The sequence below is a fragment of the Uloborus diversus genome, chromosome 3, assembly GCF_026930045.1.
Source record: "Uloborus diversus isolate 005 chromosome 3, Udiv.v.3.1, whole genome shotgun sequence".
Lineage (NCBI taxonomy): Eukaryota > Metazoa > Arthropoda > Arachnida > Araneae > Uloboridae > Uloborus > Uloborus diversus.
Window position 1 is genome coordinate 18,383,995 of NC_072733.1, and position 15,787 is coordinate 18,399,781.

The 15,787-nt window shown below is 33.0% G+C and overlaps 1 protein-coding gene across 1 annotated transcript in view; it reads left to right on the plus strand.

Moving 5' to 3' along the window:
- The first annotated feature begins 451 nt into the window (after positions 1-451).
- LOC129218145 (lysyl oxidase homolog 3B-like) overlaps positions 452-15,787 on the plus strand; it is a 56,276-nt gene continuing 40,940 nt past the window's right edge. The window contains exon 1 of the mRNA XM_054852358.1: positions 452-1,998. Coding sequence (XP_054708333.1) covers positions 1,698-1,998 — 301 coding nt within the window. The 5' untranslated portion in view covers positions 452-1,697. The remainder of the gene's footprint in view (positions 1,999-15,787) is intronic.

The window sequence follows — 15,787 nt, forward strand, 5'->3', positions numbered from 1 at the left end:
TTAAAATTTCGCATATGGGCGCCATGTATGAAAAATAAATGAATATTAATAATTTAGTCAATGAATTTCATTTTGAACTAACTTTTCGGCTCTTAAATGAGTTACTTTTTTTTTCTTATCAAGTATTATGTATCGAAGTCGACGTATCGAATGAAAAGTGTTAGGATAAAACTATGACAATTTGTTTCAAATAGTATCATTGCGAATGGCATTGAACCATTATCTAAACATTGTGAGTTAGATTTTTAACAAAAGTCATTGGACACTTAAAAATCTTAGTTAACTCAATTTTAATTCTAGTCATAATTAAAACATATCTTAGCGGAAATAAGAACCGTAGATTTGGCATCTGTTGGCGACATAAAAAGTTCTTAAACTGGCAACCTCGATTTCTTTTTCTCTTGAACGATGGAACCAATGGCGGAAAGTCAGAAAAAAGATTTCCCTCAATTTTGACAGAGCTAGTAAACAAGGCTGCCTCTCACTAGGTCTTTTCTAGGATTATATCAAGTTCGCATTTTTCAAAAGTATTGTAATGCACGTTTGTCGCATTCCCAGCGGAAGCACGTTTTGACGGCCAACGAAAAAAACAAAACAAAAAAATAACAATTTTTACTTGCTCTTTTAAAATGTATTTTTCCAGATGACAAAAATTTGTCTGCAAAGGTTATATTCTGCATTCCGTTCATTTATAAGTTCTACGGTTGGCATAAATCATTTCTTAGCAGATGGATTACAAAGAGAGGATACTTTCTTTTGGACATTACTGATTTGGAACTTATGTTATAGAATAGTTAACGACTGTACAAAACTTTTGTCAGCCACCGGAACATGACATAAAAGAGTTAATAGTTGCCTTATAATAGAGTATGAAAATTTAAATCATTTTTGCTTTGCTGCAAAACCATACTTTTTTCGCATATTCTAGAGGTGAATCCCTGTTCCCAAAATGATGCTGTATTGTATACTAAAAAGAAGGAAATCCATAGTCCTCTAAAAAAGATGATTTATCGTGTTCCAGGAGGAAGACACTAGTCATTTGAAACTGACTTTGTATTGCTTTTCGGAACTGGACAACTGGTCTTAATGAACTGATGTTATTGTGTTCCGGATATGTGTTGCTACTTTTCGAAAACTGCTGCTGCTGCAAATGAGTTACTAGTTACCTAAATCTTGCGTAACAGTATATCTTCCAGAAGTAACTAGTCTTTTGAAACTTCGTCTTCAGCAAGTGAATTACGAGTCAGTGAAGTCTGATTTTCAAGAACTGAATTGCAACGATTCTAAATCGGATTTTAGATTTCCTTGCAGAGTGTGACATTATTCGTGAAATTCACAACGGATACGTATACGTCTTATAAAAAATTAGTGTTTGAAAGTAAATTTTATGTTTGAGTTATTTGGCGAATGATCTTTTCAAAGTCAATTGCAGGAAGAAGTGCTAGGAAGTGATTCAGTAAAGTGACAGCGATAAATATACAATAATCATCAATGAAGAAGTAGGAAGTGTTCCATGAAGTGATTGAAACATAAATGATTAATCATACTCTATTATTAAAATTAACTCTAATGTACAGACTGTAATCGCCAAACACTAGAAGATAGCATAGAGAAACCACACAGTAATACAATTTACCAGGTGTTTTTTGAATTTCCTACAGATATTATTCTTTTCTGAAGCTTTTGAACTGTGAAATATGAGTCCGTTTCATTTCATATGTTGTTGCTTGACAGCTTTATTTTCTCTGAATTTAATCCGTTGTGGCCCACGAAGTAGGCAGAACCGTAGACAAGCAGTTGGTGTCAATGAAGGGACTCTTCGTCTGGTAGGTGGAAAATCGTCCTATGAAGGAAATGTGGAAATTTTTCACGTAGGTCAATGGGGATCAATCTGTGATGACGAGTGGGACATTCGTGAAGCGAGTATCGTATGCAGAAGCTTGGGATATGCGAATTCTACAAAAGCTACTCATAATTCTGAGTATGGAAGAGGCAGAAGTAAGTCTTCCATTTTTCAGTTTCTGAAAAGGAATTATGCAAGATAAAATGCAAGCATTATAAGCTCAAAAAATTTACAGCATTAAACTTGATTTGTTTTAGAATTCCTAGTGCTTAGCTTAGAATGTTTTTTTTAAATCATTTTTATTATTTAAAACCTTTTCCACTCGTTGATTATCAAATCCGCTTATATTTCATGTATTCAGAAGGTTAGGATCTATGAATGAAACACAAAAGCTACTCATAATTCTATGGAAGAGGCCGAAGTAAGTGCTTCTTTTTTTCGGTTTGTAAACAATATTAGCTTGGAAAAAAAAAAGAAAAGAAAAAGGATTAAGCTTTCTTTGCATCCGAAATCTTGCTGCTGTGCTCAAAAAATTATTTTTTGATCATTCATTATATCCTTTATAAATATCATTATTTTTTAAAAAATTTTCATTTCTGCATATCAAATATGCTCGCATTTCTTGCAAATTATTATGCTTTTCCCTGCCCTCTAACTAAAATATTTATTATTCCAAATGAATTTTACTACAAAAATATTGGGAAAGACAATTTGGTAAGAAACGTGTTTCGAGTAAAAGTTATCCAGAATAAATTTTGTAAATTTTAAGGAGTCAAAATAAATAAATACTATGTGAATAAGAAGAATAAATAAAACATAATCGCCTGCGGTAGCGCATCTTGCACGGATGTGCATTTACGACCAGTGTTTTTTTTTTTTTTTTTTTTTTTTTGTGTTTCTTTTTTTTTTTTTTTTTTTGCAAATGCGCGTTTTATGAATTTTCTTGAAAATGCTGAAAGTACAGTCTACTTGATGTAATGAATGCTTCATCCTTTTATTATTTCATTAAGATGATAAACACATCATCAATGATTCATGTTTAATACGCAAAACATACAAGAGCAAAATACTTTTTTCATCATTTTTCTTGCTGTATTGCGTTGCCAAAGTAAGAGCCCGCTACTGCGTTTTCCCCCAGAAGTTTTATTCCTTGATTTTTTTTTCTTTTCAAGAAACAAAAGTAACACCAGTTTAAAAATTAAATTTAAGTGTCTTTAAATTATTTCCTTTGTAGTAGTTTCCTTCCTATTGTAAAAAGAATATATTTTTTAAATTTGTCAGTAATATATGTATATAATATATTATTTTGATTATATAAGATCTTCTTTACTTGCAATAAAGCGAAAAGTATGTTATATGAGTATCTGTTTGTCACCCGCATAGAGCCAAGACCATTCGGCCGGTTTTTATGAAATTTAGTAAAATTTACTCTAGCACAAAATTAGTTTGAAGCATGGGCGAGTGCATCTCAAAGCGTTTATCCGAAACTCCCAATTTGAGCCTTTTTACTCTTTTTTTTTTTTTGGAGTTTTAAGTTCACTTTTCGTTTGAACCAGCTAAAACATGAATTATCTCATGAACATTAAAAAAATAAATAATAATAATTTGATTTTCTCGTGTGGATTTTTCTGCAAAAGGAAAAATTTGTCCGAAACTTCAACCAGGCGAAGCACATCTGTATGAATTGTTTTCAGCTAAGTCCAAATTCGCGGCTTGGGTTAATCAAATGGCCTATGGTTGTAACACAATGTTCAACTACCTTGTGCACTTTTTATTTTTATGTTAAAAACATTACCACGAAGTAAAATTTTCAAATAGCATTTAAAGTTGCAGACACGTGTTTCGAATCAGCAATGAACTTTTTTTTTAATGCGAAAAACGTGATTATGGATGAAAAAATATACTACAAAAACTCGTCATCTTTATTAATTGGCTCATTCCTTTGCATTGAAAAAGAGATTCCAAGTAACCCCGAAACACGTTCATCGAACTTTTAATGCTATCTTTAATTAACTTAGTTGGAACGTTTTTAATTTTTCGCAGAAAGGTAAACATTTTATTTTCAAGAAGAAAGTATCCCGCTGAAGGACCTACAGTTTAAGAGTGATATGACCCGTGTATCTTTGCCAGTGTTGAACTATTCCTATCGATGAACCTTTACCTCAGAGACCATTTGAGGAATGGATTAAGTTTTTCAGTTCGGATTTATACACATATTTACATACTATAAGAAGGCGATTTTTTAAAATTAGCAGCAATTATGATTTCATGATCTTAACAACGAATTATTGGTTCTGAAATAAAAAGTTAAAAATGTATTGAAAAAAATAAAAAACATCTTGCATTAAAATAAGTATTTTAGTAGTAGAAAAACGTGTAAAACAGTTAAGTGGAAAAGATTGTACAATTTCTGAGACAATAAAAAAAAAAAAAAATCAGAATAATACCCTTATAGCGTATGCAATGAAAATTCAAAGCCGCAGGCGCATTAATACATCAGACAATAATTGACTAAGAAATGATTTTAAGGCCATGATGGTAATTCTCATTTGATGAAGTATTAGGTTGATCAGAAAGTAATCCCGTTTTTTTTAAACAAATATATATTTTTTTTTAAATCAAGAGTTATTTTTAACCAATGATGTAACTACCTTCACTATCGTATGTTTTTGCTTTTTAGTGTGCAAATTTTCTATCTTGGATCAATAAAATTCAACTGGTTTTGAAGCAAAATATCTGGAACTAGCATTTTAGATATTAGCTATATTTTCAGGTTTTGTCCACTGGAACTTAGGGTAATGTGGTTTAAAGAGAAATAGTTGGCTAAGTGAAATCGTAAAATATTTTCAGTTTGCTGCGCTACAAATTTAGCAATATTTTAACTATGTCCTGAAACATACAATTGATTCCAGTCAAAAAATAAATAGCTTTAAAGATCAAGGTATATAATAAAACAAGTCATTTTCAAAATTTGCTTCAAATTATTTCACTGTAATATTTTTTGACTTATCAAAATAATTTTCTTATTGTAAAATAATAAAGTTTTTGCAAACAACATTTTCAACATTAATTGATATCAACTCATGTTCAGTGGATGTTTAGTTTCATGTTTAGTTTATTATTAGACATGTTTTGATTTTAAAATTTTAATAAAATTTGTCAAGCGCACGTACGCACGTAGGATAAAGTGAATGCTGTGAAGTGAAATAATTCATTTCGTTTATTTATTCGTTCATTTATTAAATCACTTAAATATTCAGTTACTAATTAATTCATTTACATTTCTCTCTTCCGTGATTCATTCTCTTATTTGTTCATTATTTTATTTACTCATTTATTTTTTTCTCTCACGTTAAATTAATTAATTAATCAATTTATTTGCTTATTGTTGCATTATTTATTGATTTATTCATTTATTTCTGTTTTTTTTTTTCATTCATTTGACAAAAAATATTTTTAATAGTCGAAACTATTTCATGAGAAATTTTTTTTCACTTGGCCTCATACATGGAGCAAAGTGAAAAATTTCCACCTTTTTCGTAATGTACAAATATCCTGCCAAACGTGAAAAATAATATTTCAATTCAAGTTTGTTAGAAAATATTTTTTTTTCTTTCTGTATGTCCAGCACTTTTCAAAGCCAATTTCCAATTTCTTCATTTTAAAAAAAGGTAAGCTATCTTATAAACATTTCACTTGCCCGCATTCCCCTCTCTACTATAGCGGTCGGAGCAACAGGAAATCAGATAATACAATGTCAGGCGAGTATATATTGAAACATTTTTATGCATGACCACACTGCTCAAGACGAACCGTAAAAAAAAAAATAATAAATAAATAAACTTCGGTGGTTTGCCTAATCCACCGTGCTGACCCAACATTGCACTACCTGATTTCCCTTTATTCACATCGCTATGCGATAATATGCTTGAAAAGTGATCTGATATGCAAAATGTTTCGATTTTTATCGACATAGGTAGCTTTTATTAAATCACTATTTCGTCCCTTGGAAACGAGGGGAATGTGGGGCAAAGTGAAATCGTAAAATATTTTCAGTTTGCAGCGCTACCTATTTAGCAATATTCTATGAGGGACATTATATCACTAATAATAAAAACTTGGTAAAAAATGATTTGCTGGAAAGTAAAAAACAACTTTCCGTCACCGTAATACATTCATTACAAGAACGGCTTATTCTAACAATCAGATGAATACCTTTTTAATTTTGTTGTGCAGTCTTGGTGTGGTTGAAATAATCAAAACGGGATTCCTTTGTATAAAACGAGTAAACAACAGTCAAATGAAAAAAAAAAAAAAAAAATCATGCATTACACTGAAATAATATGCCTTTAAACAAAAGATTAAAATAATTTTAGGAAAAAACACGAACAAAATATAACATGAAAATTCGATGAAATAGTGCCAGGACACTGTTAAAGTAGGGTCCGAATCACTGGGGCATGATTGGAAGTGCTACAGCAATGAATAACATCCATAGCCTGACCACGATTCAAGTCCAGGTTCATTACGCGGGACCCTTATGTTCTACATACACCCTATGTCACTTGTGTGTGGGAGGGGGGGGGAGCATTCTATGAAAAGCAGAATTAATGTTGAAAAGCTTAATCTAAAAACAGGCCATTAAAGTTAAGCAGAGAGCAAAATGAAAACTCTCTCAGTCAGTACTTATCAGGGCTGCGGAGTCGGAGTAGGACTGATTTTGGGGAAAAGGTGTCAAATTTAGAGTTGGGATCCAAGAGTCGGAGTCGGTCATTTTCCCTCCAAGTTTGCAATCTGCCATGGATGTGGACTCGGAAAGTCCTGTGGAGTCGGGCTGATTTTGGGGTAAAAAAAATCAGAGTTGGAGTTAAAGACTTAAATCCCGAATGGTCGGAGTCTGTCATCCCCCGGCGGGGGCTCGGACCAACAGGTGTCCCTTCTCCCCCTCCCCCTGTGCACGCCCCTGAATAGATAGCGATTGTTTAATTCTACAGTTGAACTTGATTAATACGAAATGTAAAAACTCATCAAATTTGTTCGTATTAGCCGTTACTCGTAACAACCGTGAATGAATGATACTGTGAAAAAACGATGGAATGCTTAGCTATATTTAAAAAATATTACTACTAATACACATAATTTATTCAAATATTCAGAAAAAAATCAATTATTTCTTATAAGTGAATGTTTTTGGAAAATATTGAAAAAGGATGATGATAATCCACAATCGCGGAATAGGTGTAATCCACAATGGAAGATGAACAGTTTTATCTTCGAGTGAATTGAAACTTCCACAGATAAATAAATGTGCGGGTCTTATTTTCTGCGCGAAATATTTAATGCTAGAAAATCGCCTGTCATGATATGACGGGTTAAAATCGTTTCTACATTTGAACGAAGGAATTGGCTGTTTCGTGATATTTTGATAGTTTACATTTTAACCCTTAGTGGAGACCTCCAGTGGATTAACTCTAAACTCCAGACATAGCGTTCATTGTTGACCTTTTTTTTCGTTTATTCATTCCCCTAAAATGACAATCTTACTAGTAAAACAGTTAAGTTACCGGATCACTGCCGGGTAGTTCTGCCGGGTAGTTTTTGAGTTCATGAATGACATACAGACAAACATTCATTTTATATATATATATATATATATATATATATATATATATATATATATATATATATATATACATATATATAAAGAAACACTATCATATATTGTATTTATAATCTGGACAAGTCAACCAAAATGAACTTCACTACTCAGTTCAATAGGCGTCACAGGCCGCTCTATGATACTGGTAGACAACACATTTGTCCAGAATATCAGCATGACATGAGATACAAACATTGAACCTTTTACAAACGAAAAATACAAGTTTGTAGTTTTCGTTTGTAAACTTGTATTTTTCGTTTGTAAAATATTCAATGTTTGTATTTCATGTCATGCTGATATTCTGGGCTTTCAGTACCCCAACTGCTTGTTTTGTGAGATGTCGGGGACTAGTGCTGCTTTTTTAGGCATTTTCGCCAGCAGCACTCACGAAACATCTCATGGTTTTTCTTTACCCTTGGGGAGTACCCCCTGATGAGGCCCCAGGGTATTTTGGGATTTTTTAATTTTTCCTTCTTTTAAAAGAATTTTTCTTTCGTGTTCAATCCTTATATTGCTATCAAATATATATATATATATATATATATATATATATATATATATATATATATATATATATATATATATATATATATATATATATATATATATATATATATATATATATATATATATATACAGGGGCGGCATTTCAGCATTTCATTCGGGGGGTCAAGTTTCTTAAATATATATTACCACAGTGCGGTCCCAAACACACATTAGCTAACAGGAAGTGGTCATAAAATCGGTATAATATGACTAAAAATTAGTGTTTAGAAACAATTAAAAATTTTAATCACTTTCTAATAAGTTGTTATACAAAACAACTCGATACTAAAGTTTTATACCTTTTGGAAAAGTTTTAATGCATGAGTTTTAGAATTCAGAAGAGGCAGGGAATCATGTAACTAATCTATCAGTGTTCAGTACCCAGTGACGTGCTGTTTTGCCAGTACAGCTAAACATAAAAGATGATGAAAAGGTTCATGCCCTTCAGCATCTATGACTTCGTTTGAATTTTTTTCTCATTCTTCTTCTTCAAGGATTAGGCAAAAAGCCTGTTCCGGCTTCTTGGTCGCCTCACCGCTTCCTGGGCCTACTACGGTCTCGTTTGCCCCTTGGTCTGTAATAAAAGGCTGCTCTTGGAAGTCTCCCTCGTGTCATACGTCGAACATGGTTTTTCCAATCGTTACGATATTCCGCAATTTTTTCATTGAGACTGAATATCTGTAATTCCCTTCGAACAGATTCATTCCTTATTTTATCTAGGATAGTGCAGTTCTTCAGTGATCGCAAATACTTCATCTCTGCTGCTTGAATTCAACTAGTTTCTTGACTGTTCAAAGTCCATGTTTCAGAGCCGTATAGTAAGATTGGCACTGCCATAACCTTATAGAACTTCAGTTGTGTTTCCTTTCTCGTTTTTCCCATTAGGGTTCTTGTAAGAGTTCCACATATATGTTCAAACCTATGTAGTTTGTTTTGGACATCATTGTCGTGGTCAAAGGTGATGTCACATCCTAGGTAGTTGAAGTGCTTCACCTGTTCAATAATTCTATTATCAATAACAATTTTACTTCTAATTGGCTCTTTACCCCTAAATGCCATTGTTTTAGTTTTCGGGATTGAGATCTTCATATTATATTCTTGGCATATCTTGTGGAGCATGTAGGTGGATCTTTGAAGATGAGCCTTTCATATCAGACATACCATCGTTACTCTGGGCACACAAGTATGAAATATTTAGCCTATATGAGAAAATGTCTTCTTTAGTTAACATTAACCATGGTTCTCTATCAGTTTTCTATGTTCTGAAAATGCCGGAAAATACTTCATGAATTTCTAAGTCATCATCCAAATAACGAAAAACACTTTTTATAGTCTGGGAATATGTCGAGTTTCATCAAATAGTTTCTGAGAACCAGCGAGATTTTTTTAAATAAACATTGAATTGCGACTTTCATAAATTGAATTCACCCATTTTTTACCATTCTGCGCAAAAAATTTGGGGGTGCGATTGCCCCCTCTTGACCCCCCTATTTGCCGCCCCTGTATATATATCAGGCTTGGAGTTGAATACGAGAAAATGTAATCGATTACGATTATGATTATCAGCTCGAAAAATAGGAGATTACAATTACGATTACGATTATAATCCTCTGCCAAAACGTAATTACAATTACAGCAACGATTAGATTATGTCAAAAATGTAATCGATTACAATTACGATGTGCCGATTACGATTTTGATTACGATTACAGACTCGTGAGAGGAAAATACATGCACGCATATACTATATTATTCTCATTATTATTTTGCGGCAACAATGTCCTAGTTAAAAAATTATGATTTTTGATTGAGCTTTTAAATGCTACATAACTATTTTGACCATATATCCTGCACAGGTAATTAGGTGTCCCATATCCAAATGACTTGCCCCATCATAATGCATTTTGTACATGATTTAAATTTTCATTATTATTTTTCATACAACCAATACAGTTTCTAAAATTTATGTACTATATTTCTACATTCTGTTCTTTACAATTTGCTATAATATTATTTAATTCAACCTATTTTTTGAAAAAAAAAAACATTTGTATTTAATTTTGCAAAACATGCATAGTATTAAAACATATTCTAATAGTATAAATAAATGATAGGAAAATAAATGTTCAAAATTAAATAATGCAATAGAAACAATTTTTTATTGCATTTTGATAATATCAATGCTTTAAATGTATCACGTTTCATCATCATTCTCTGTGAGGTATAAAACTTTCCGGCAATACTGAATAACCGCTCAACTGGCGCAGATGATGCACAAATTGACAAGTACTTGGGAGCAATTTTGCTCAGTCAAGGGTATACATGAATATTGGTGTAAGTGCTGGCTGGTTTTCTAAAAATGCGAACTAGTTCCCTTTTTTTGCAGGCTGTTTTGGGGACACATCTTTTGTGTCCTTGGCTTCTGATTCAATGCAAATGTTATGACAGTCTTTGTTAGACTTTATTATTTCTTCCTTGATAATTTCTTTTATTTTATTTTTTGTGCATGAATCGTACCAGTTGCATTTGAACCTTGGGTCAAAAATGAAGCCACTTGAAATACTTCCGATTCTTCATAGTGATTCATTCTAGAAGTTAGTGCTGACAACAGCTTTTTTACTGTCGTATTCGATTTTTGCAAATTTTTGGTCAGGAGGTCCTCAAGATGGTGCTTGAACACTCTTAAAGCAATATAATTGGAAAGCACTTTGAAAAGTAAAAATGAGTATAATAAGTTTTGCTATGATTTCCAGGCATTATTTTTTTTCCCCACATGCATAAGCATTTTATAATAATATTTTTATATCTCAGTTTTTAAAGAACACTGAAGTGCTTTTATTTCCTCAAAAAACATGAATGTAAAACAAACTAAAATTCAAAAGGCATATATTGACAATATTCTAAGCACAAAACGATAATTAACATTTAAAAATAATTCATAGACGTTAAAACAAATGTTTTTAAAATCTTTAAATGCAAACTTTTTTCCTTTATGTACCTATTAAAAATTATCAGCATTAAAATATAAAGCGTAAAATTAGATGTGAAAATATTTTAAAAAATCATTTACCAGAGTGATGTCATCACAAAAATCAAAGAACCGCTAAGATAATACGCGTGAATGAGCACTGAAGTGCAAATCCAAATTCGCTCTTCTTTTGACAAAATTCCTCCTCTTCCGCTAATGAAAGTAAAAAATAAAAATAAAAAAAAAAACACCAAAGGCATATAACTGTTTTTTAGAACTTTCTCGAAACGAAAGCATGTGTTCGTACAGCACTGTTGATATTGTTCTCTTTCCGAGGCGGTAGCTCCGCTTGTTTGTTTGTCATTCACAGATGAAAAGGAAAATTGATGACCAATCCAACTTGGTGACGCGTTCCTGTCAATGACACCTATTCGGAAGCCCTGCCTACAAGGTACAAAACCCGCAAACTACTTTTAAGATGTGGCTTGTTTATGACCCTTCGCTAACGAGCACTTAACAGCAGAACAGCAGGGCCTAAAGGCCCTGCTGTCTAGTCCTTTGTACGTTTCTATTGAAGTCTTATCTTTTCCTCAGTCCAGATCCCATCGTCTGCATAACATTGTAGAGACACAACTTGAAAGTTTTCACTTTCAGCAAGTCGGGATTACACGATTACGGAACAAAATTACGATTATCTAAACTTAGATTACAATTACGATTGTGCAAGAAATACTTGATTAAAATTACGATTACAAGATTACGAGTGTCCCATTGACAGATTACGATTATGTAATCGGCGATTACTTCAAGCCTGATATATATATATATATATATATATATATATATATATATATATATATATATATATATATATATATATATATACTAGCTGTACCCGACGCGCGTTGCTACGCTAACAAAAAAATACATCATTATACTGATTTTCAAGACAATCGGTTGAACGGGGTAGAAGTTGCTACTCTGCAATGCCACCTGGTGGCGAGTGGCTTCAATGAGCATATTATGCACCTTCTCCGTGGAAAAATACATATATATATAGCAATTTTCATAATAATCGGTCCAGGTATCAAGTGAAGCCGTGACTATACTCAAATTTTGTACTCACGCAGTTTGCAAGATCAATCAGTCGCTAAAAATATCAAATAGAAAAAGTTTTAAATCCCCCCGTTGCATGAAAAGCAATAAAACAATAAAGAAAGAATTTATTTGTTTCAAACTCAAGAAAAATGGCAACAGCTAACTTCTTATCAATGAGATCTTTCACGCGAATTAATTTCTGCAGCCGATAATTTTATTCGTATTTATCCAATGGATTGTGACTTAAATTGGAATAAAAAAAGGAACTATCGATCGCGGATTTTTTTCGAACTGGTCTATAAACATTCCCAGTACCAAAAATAACAAACGGTGAAAGTTTCAGCCAAATCTGCCGGGTAGTTTTTGAGTTCATGGATGACATACAGACAAACATTCATTTATATATATATATATATATATATATATATATATATATATATATATATATGAGGATTTTCTTCTTGATACACAATGGAATTTCTACTACGTATTCACAAAATGATGAATAGTTTCAAAAAAATAAACAAATAAATAAATAAATAAAATTACAGTATTCAACCACAAACATTTTAAGTAAAGAGGACAGAAATTTTTTGTTCGTTTTAACCGATACTTTCAATTTAATGTACGTATAATACAGGAAGTTTTTAATGTAATTAGATAGCGAACCAAACTTAATCGAACAAAATGTTCGCATCAGCCGTGATTTCGTATTAAGCGTGATATTTGGGTATTGGCGATTGCCCGCTGAGCGTCATTACCCAACTTTCCCCAAAATAGTTCTCACGTTTATTCCGATTCGGTTCGGTAACTTTTCAGGCAAAGCTTTTAGTGCATGATACAAATGAAATGTGACGTATTAAAAGTAAACGTGTGAAAAAAGAAGGACTTATGATTATTTAAGGCCATTTTTAAAGGGCTTAAAAATGTGTAGAATAGGCATCTGCGGGCAAAACTCAAAGAATTTCATCTAAAAATCGATAATGCTAAATAAAGTACTTTGGGCACAAACAATAATGAACTACAAAATAACTGAAGTCAATTCTCTCCCAGAGAAATAATAAAAGAGAAAGAAACGCGTAATATAAACAAGTGTTGATATCCAACTGCTATTTTCATTTGTTTCGTGACAAAAATTAAGGGAGAAAAAGAGAGAAAACTTTGAAAGCAGTACGTATCGGGAGAAAATAGCAGCTTCATGTATGATAATGTTTTCGTTAAGTTTATTTTTACCTACACATTCTATTGTCCCTTGGCTAAACATAAACAGAAAATGCTTTTTTTTCTGCTCCTTTTTTATCATAAATTGTTTACGCACACTGTTTAACTAAAAAATGCCTTTTTGCATCACTGAGTTTCTTTAGCACTACATGTGCCATTCTAATTAATATTTCAGTGGACTAAAAAGTTTAATCCTACTGAGGATAGTTATTTTGCAAGTAGAAGTGAGATAATTGCTTCTGGAAATAATAGTTTCTGAGAAAGAATTTCATACAGGTTTCTTCATTTGCTCAACAAGTTCAGGAGGGTTTGGTGCATTTGAAGCAATTACATATTGCAGTAAAATCAGCAGCAAATGTCTTTAAGTTCTTTTTGCCCCCCCCCCCCCCTTTTTACTGTTGAAAAAAAAAATCACCTGTCAGTGACGCAACCAGAAAATATTTGGGGAAAGGGGGGCGCACATAAAATTTTCCCTATGCGAAAGGGGGTCCTAGGGGTTCTCCCCCGGAAATTTTTTTGAAATTTTAGTCCTACGAACACAAGTTTAGAGTGTCTCTGGTGATGTTATGGGGAGAAAGTTTCATGAGGACTTAAGAGGAAATTTTTAGAAAATGAAGTCCTAAAAATGCTCTTATGGGCAATATTTATTGACGTTAGGGTAAGAGGGGGGGGGGGGTAAGATGGGACTTAGGGGCTATTTCTCATCTATTTTTTTTTGAAAACTAGAGTGAAATCGTTCACCCCCTCCACCAATTTTTCGAAATTGAAGTTCCAAGACGAAGTTACCGACAAACTTTGATGATGTTAGGGAAGAGGGAGCTCTGTGGCTATCCCCAAAAAAAACATTTCGAAATAGAAGTCTTAAAAGACGAAGTTTTTAAACAATATTCAGCGGTAACAGGGAGAGGAGTTCAAAGCTCTTCACCTTTCGGAATTGTAGTTTTTGCATTTTCAGATTACGGGAGCATTAGCTCACTTTATATTAAGGGGACTGCGTGCTAAGCGCCTCAATGAATTGTCGTTTTAAAAAACCAATTTTTGGCGAATTGAATGGTATTAGAGAAAGGGAGTTCGAGGGCCTTGTCCGGAAATTTTCGGAAATTGAAGTCGTAAAAACTCGACTGTAGACCACATTTGGGGCTCGGCAATCATTCAAAATTGTAGTTCCAAAAAAGCAGTCATAAACGATTTTTGATGTTGTTAGAAGGCGAGGTGTGTTAGTTCTACCCTGGAATTTTGCGAAATTGCAGCCTTGGAAACGAAATTTGAGATGTTCTTGAATGGCTTTGGCTGGGAGAGGGGGCTTCCAAAGCATTTTGAAGACTTTCCTATTTTTTGGTCGTCTAGGAAAAAGAAAAAAAAAGAGGAAGAAGGAAAAATGAGAGCAATAGGAGGTGTGATCAGCGATTAACTAATAAACAATTTGCAACTATAAACATTTTTAAGGCTCTTTTTAAAAGTAATTCAGATTTCTCCCCAACATTCAATATTTTTTTCCTATTAAAATTACTTCGCTTTCCCAAGGCGCGTCCGTTTCTTTTCTTTAACAATATGGAATGTTTTTGAACAAAAAAATACCGTACAAACTGTACGCAGACTTATGGGGGAAGGGGGCCCGTCCCCCTCCTTCTTTGGTTGCACCATTGTGACATGGGTCTAAGCCAACAGCACAATTTTCAATAAAATGTAGTTAAAGGTTTATGTTTTGAAATAAGATCTCAATATATGATCCTTAGCATTTCTGTTAGTAAGCAGCAAATTCTCAATGACAATGTTCTTAGCAAGATGATTCAGCTATAACCTAAGTTAAATGTTACACTTAAATCTTAAAAATACTCTTATTTTATAGTTGCACAATGAAGACTACAGAACAAAGCAGTATTTTTTTCAACAGTCAACACTGTTTCCCTCCTTTTTGTGGCCATGACGGTGAGCCATATGTTTATACGCTGGTGCTTGTAAATGCCAGCGGCAAAGTTTGCAGACTCCCCCCCCCCCTCGTTTCTAATAATAAGGTGAGTTAGAATATTTTTAAAGGAAAAACGATTGTATGGTTTTGAGCATGAAATGTGCCGCCCCTTGAAATATACCGCCTTTGGTGGTAGGACGGCGACTACAACAGCAGCCAAAAGTTGATCAACGGGAAAGCAATCAATATTCAGTAAATTATTATTTAATTTATTATGAGGACGAAACTTATTTAGGCGGCTAATGCACATGTTCCAGTTCAGTCCCACTAAAAGTGCTTACTTATCCCTCCTCGCATAAAAACGCTTGTGTAAAGAATCGCTTGCTGACTCACCACCTCATTTTACTGACATCTTTTGAAAAGATGCAACTGTTTTTAAAAATAAAAGACTATTAATCAATTTCAATTGTCAGCAAAATACACGAGAAAGCAAAAAATCCCATCTATGCGATTTTTATCCTATCGTTTAAAATTTTTTAGTTT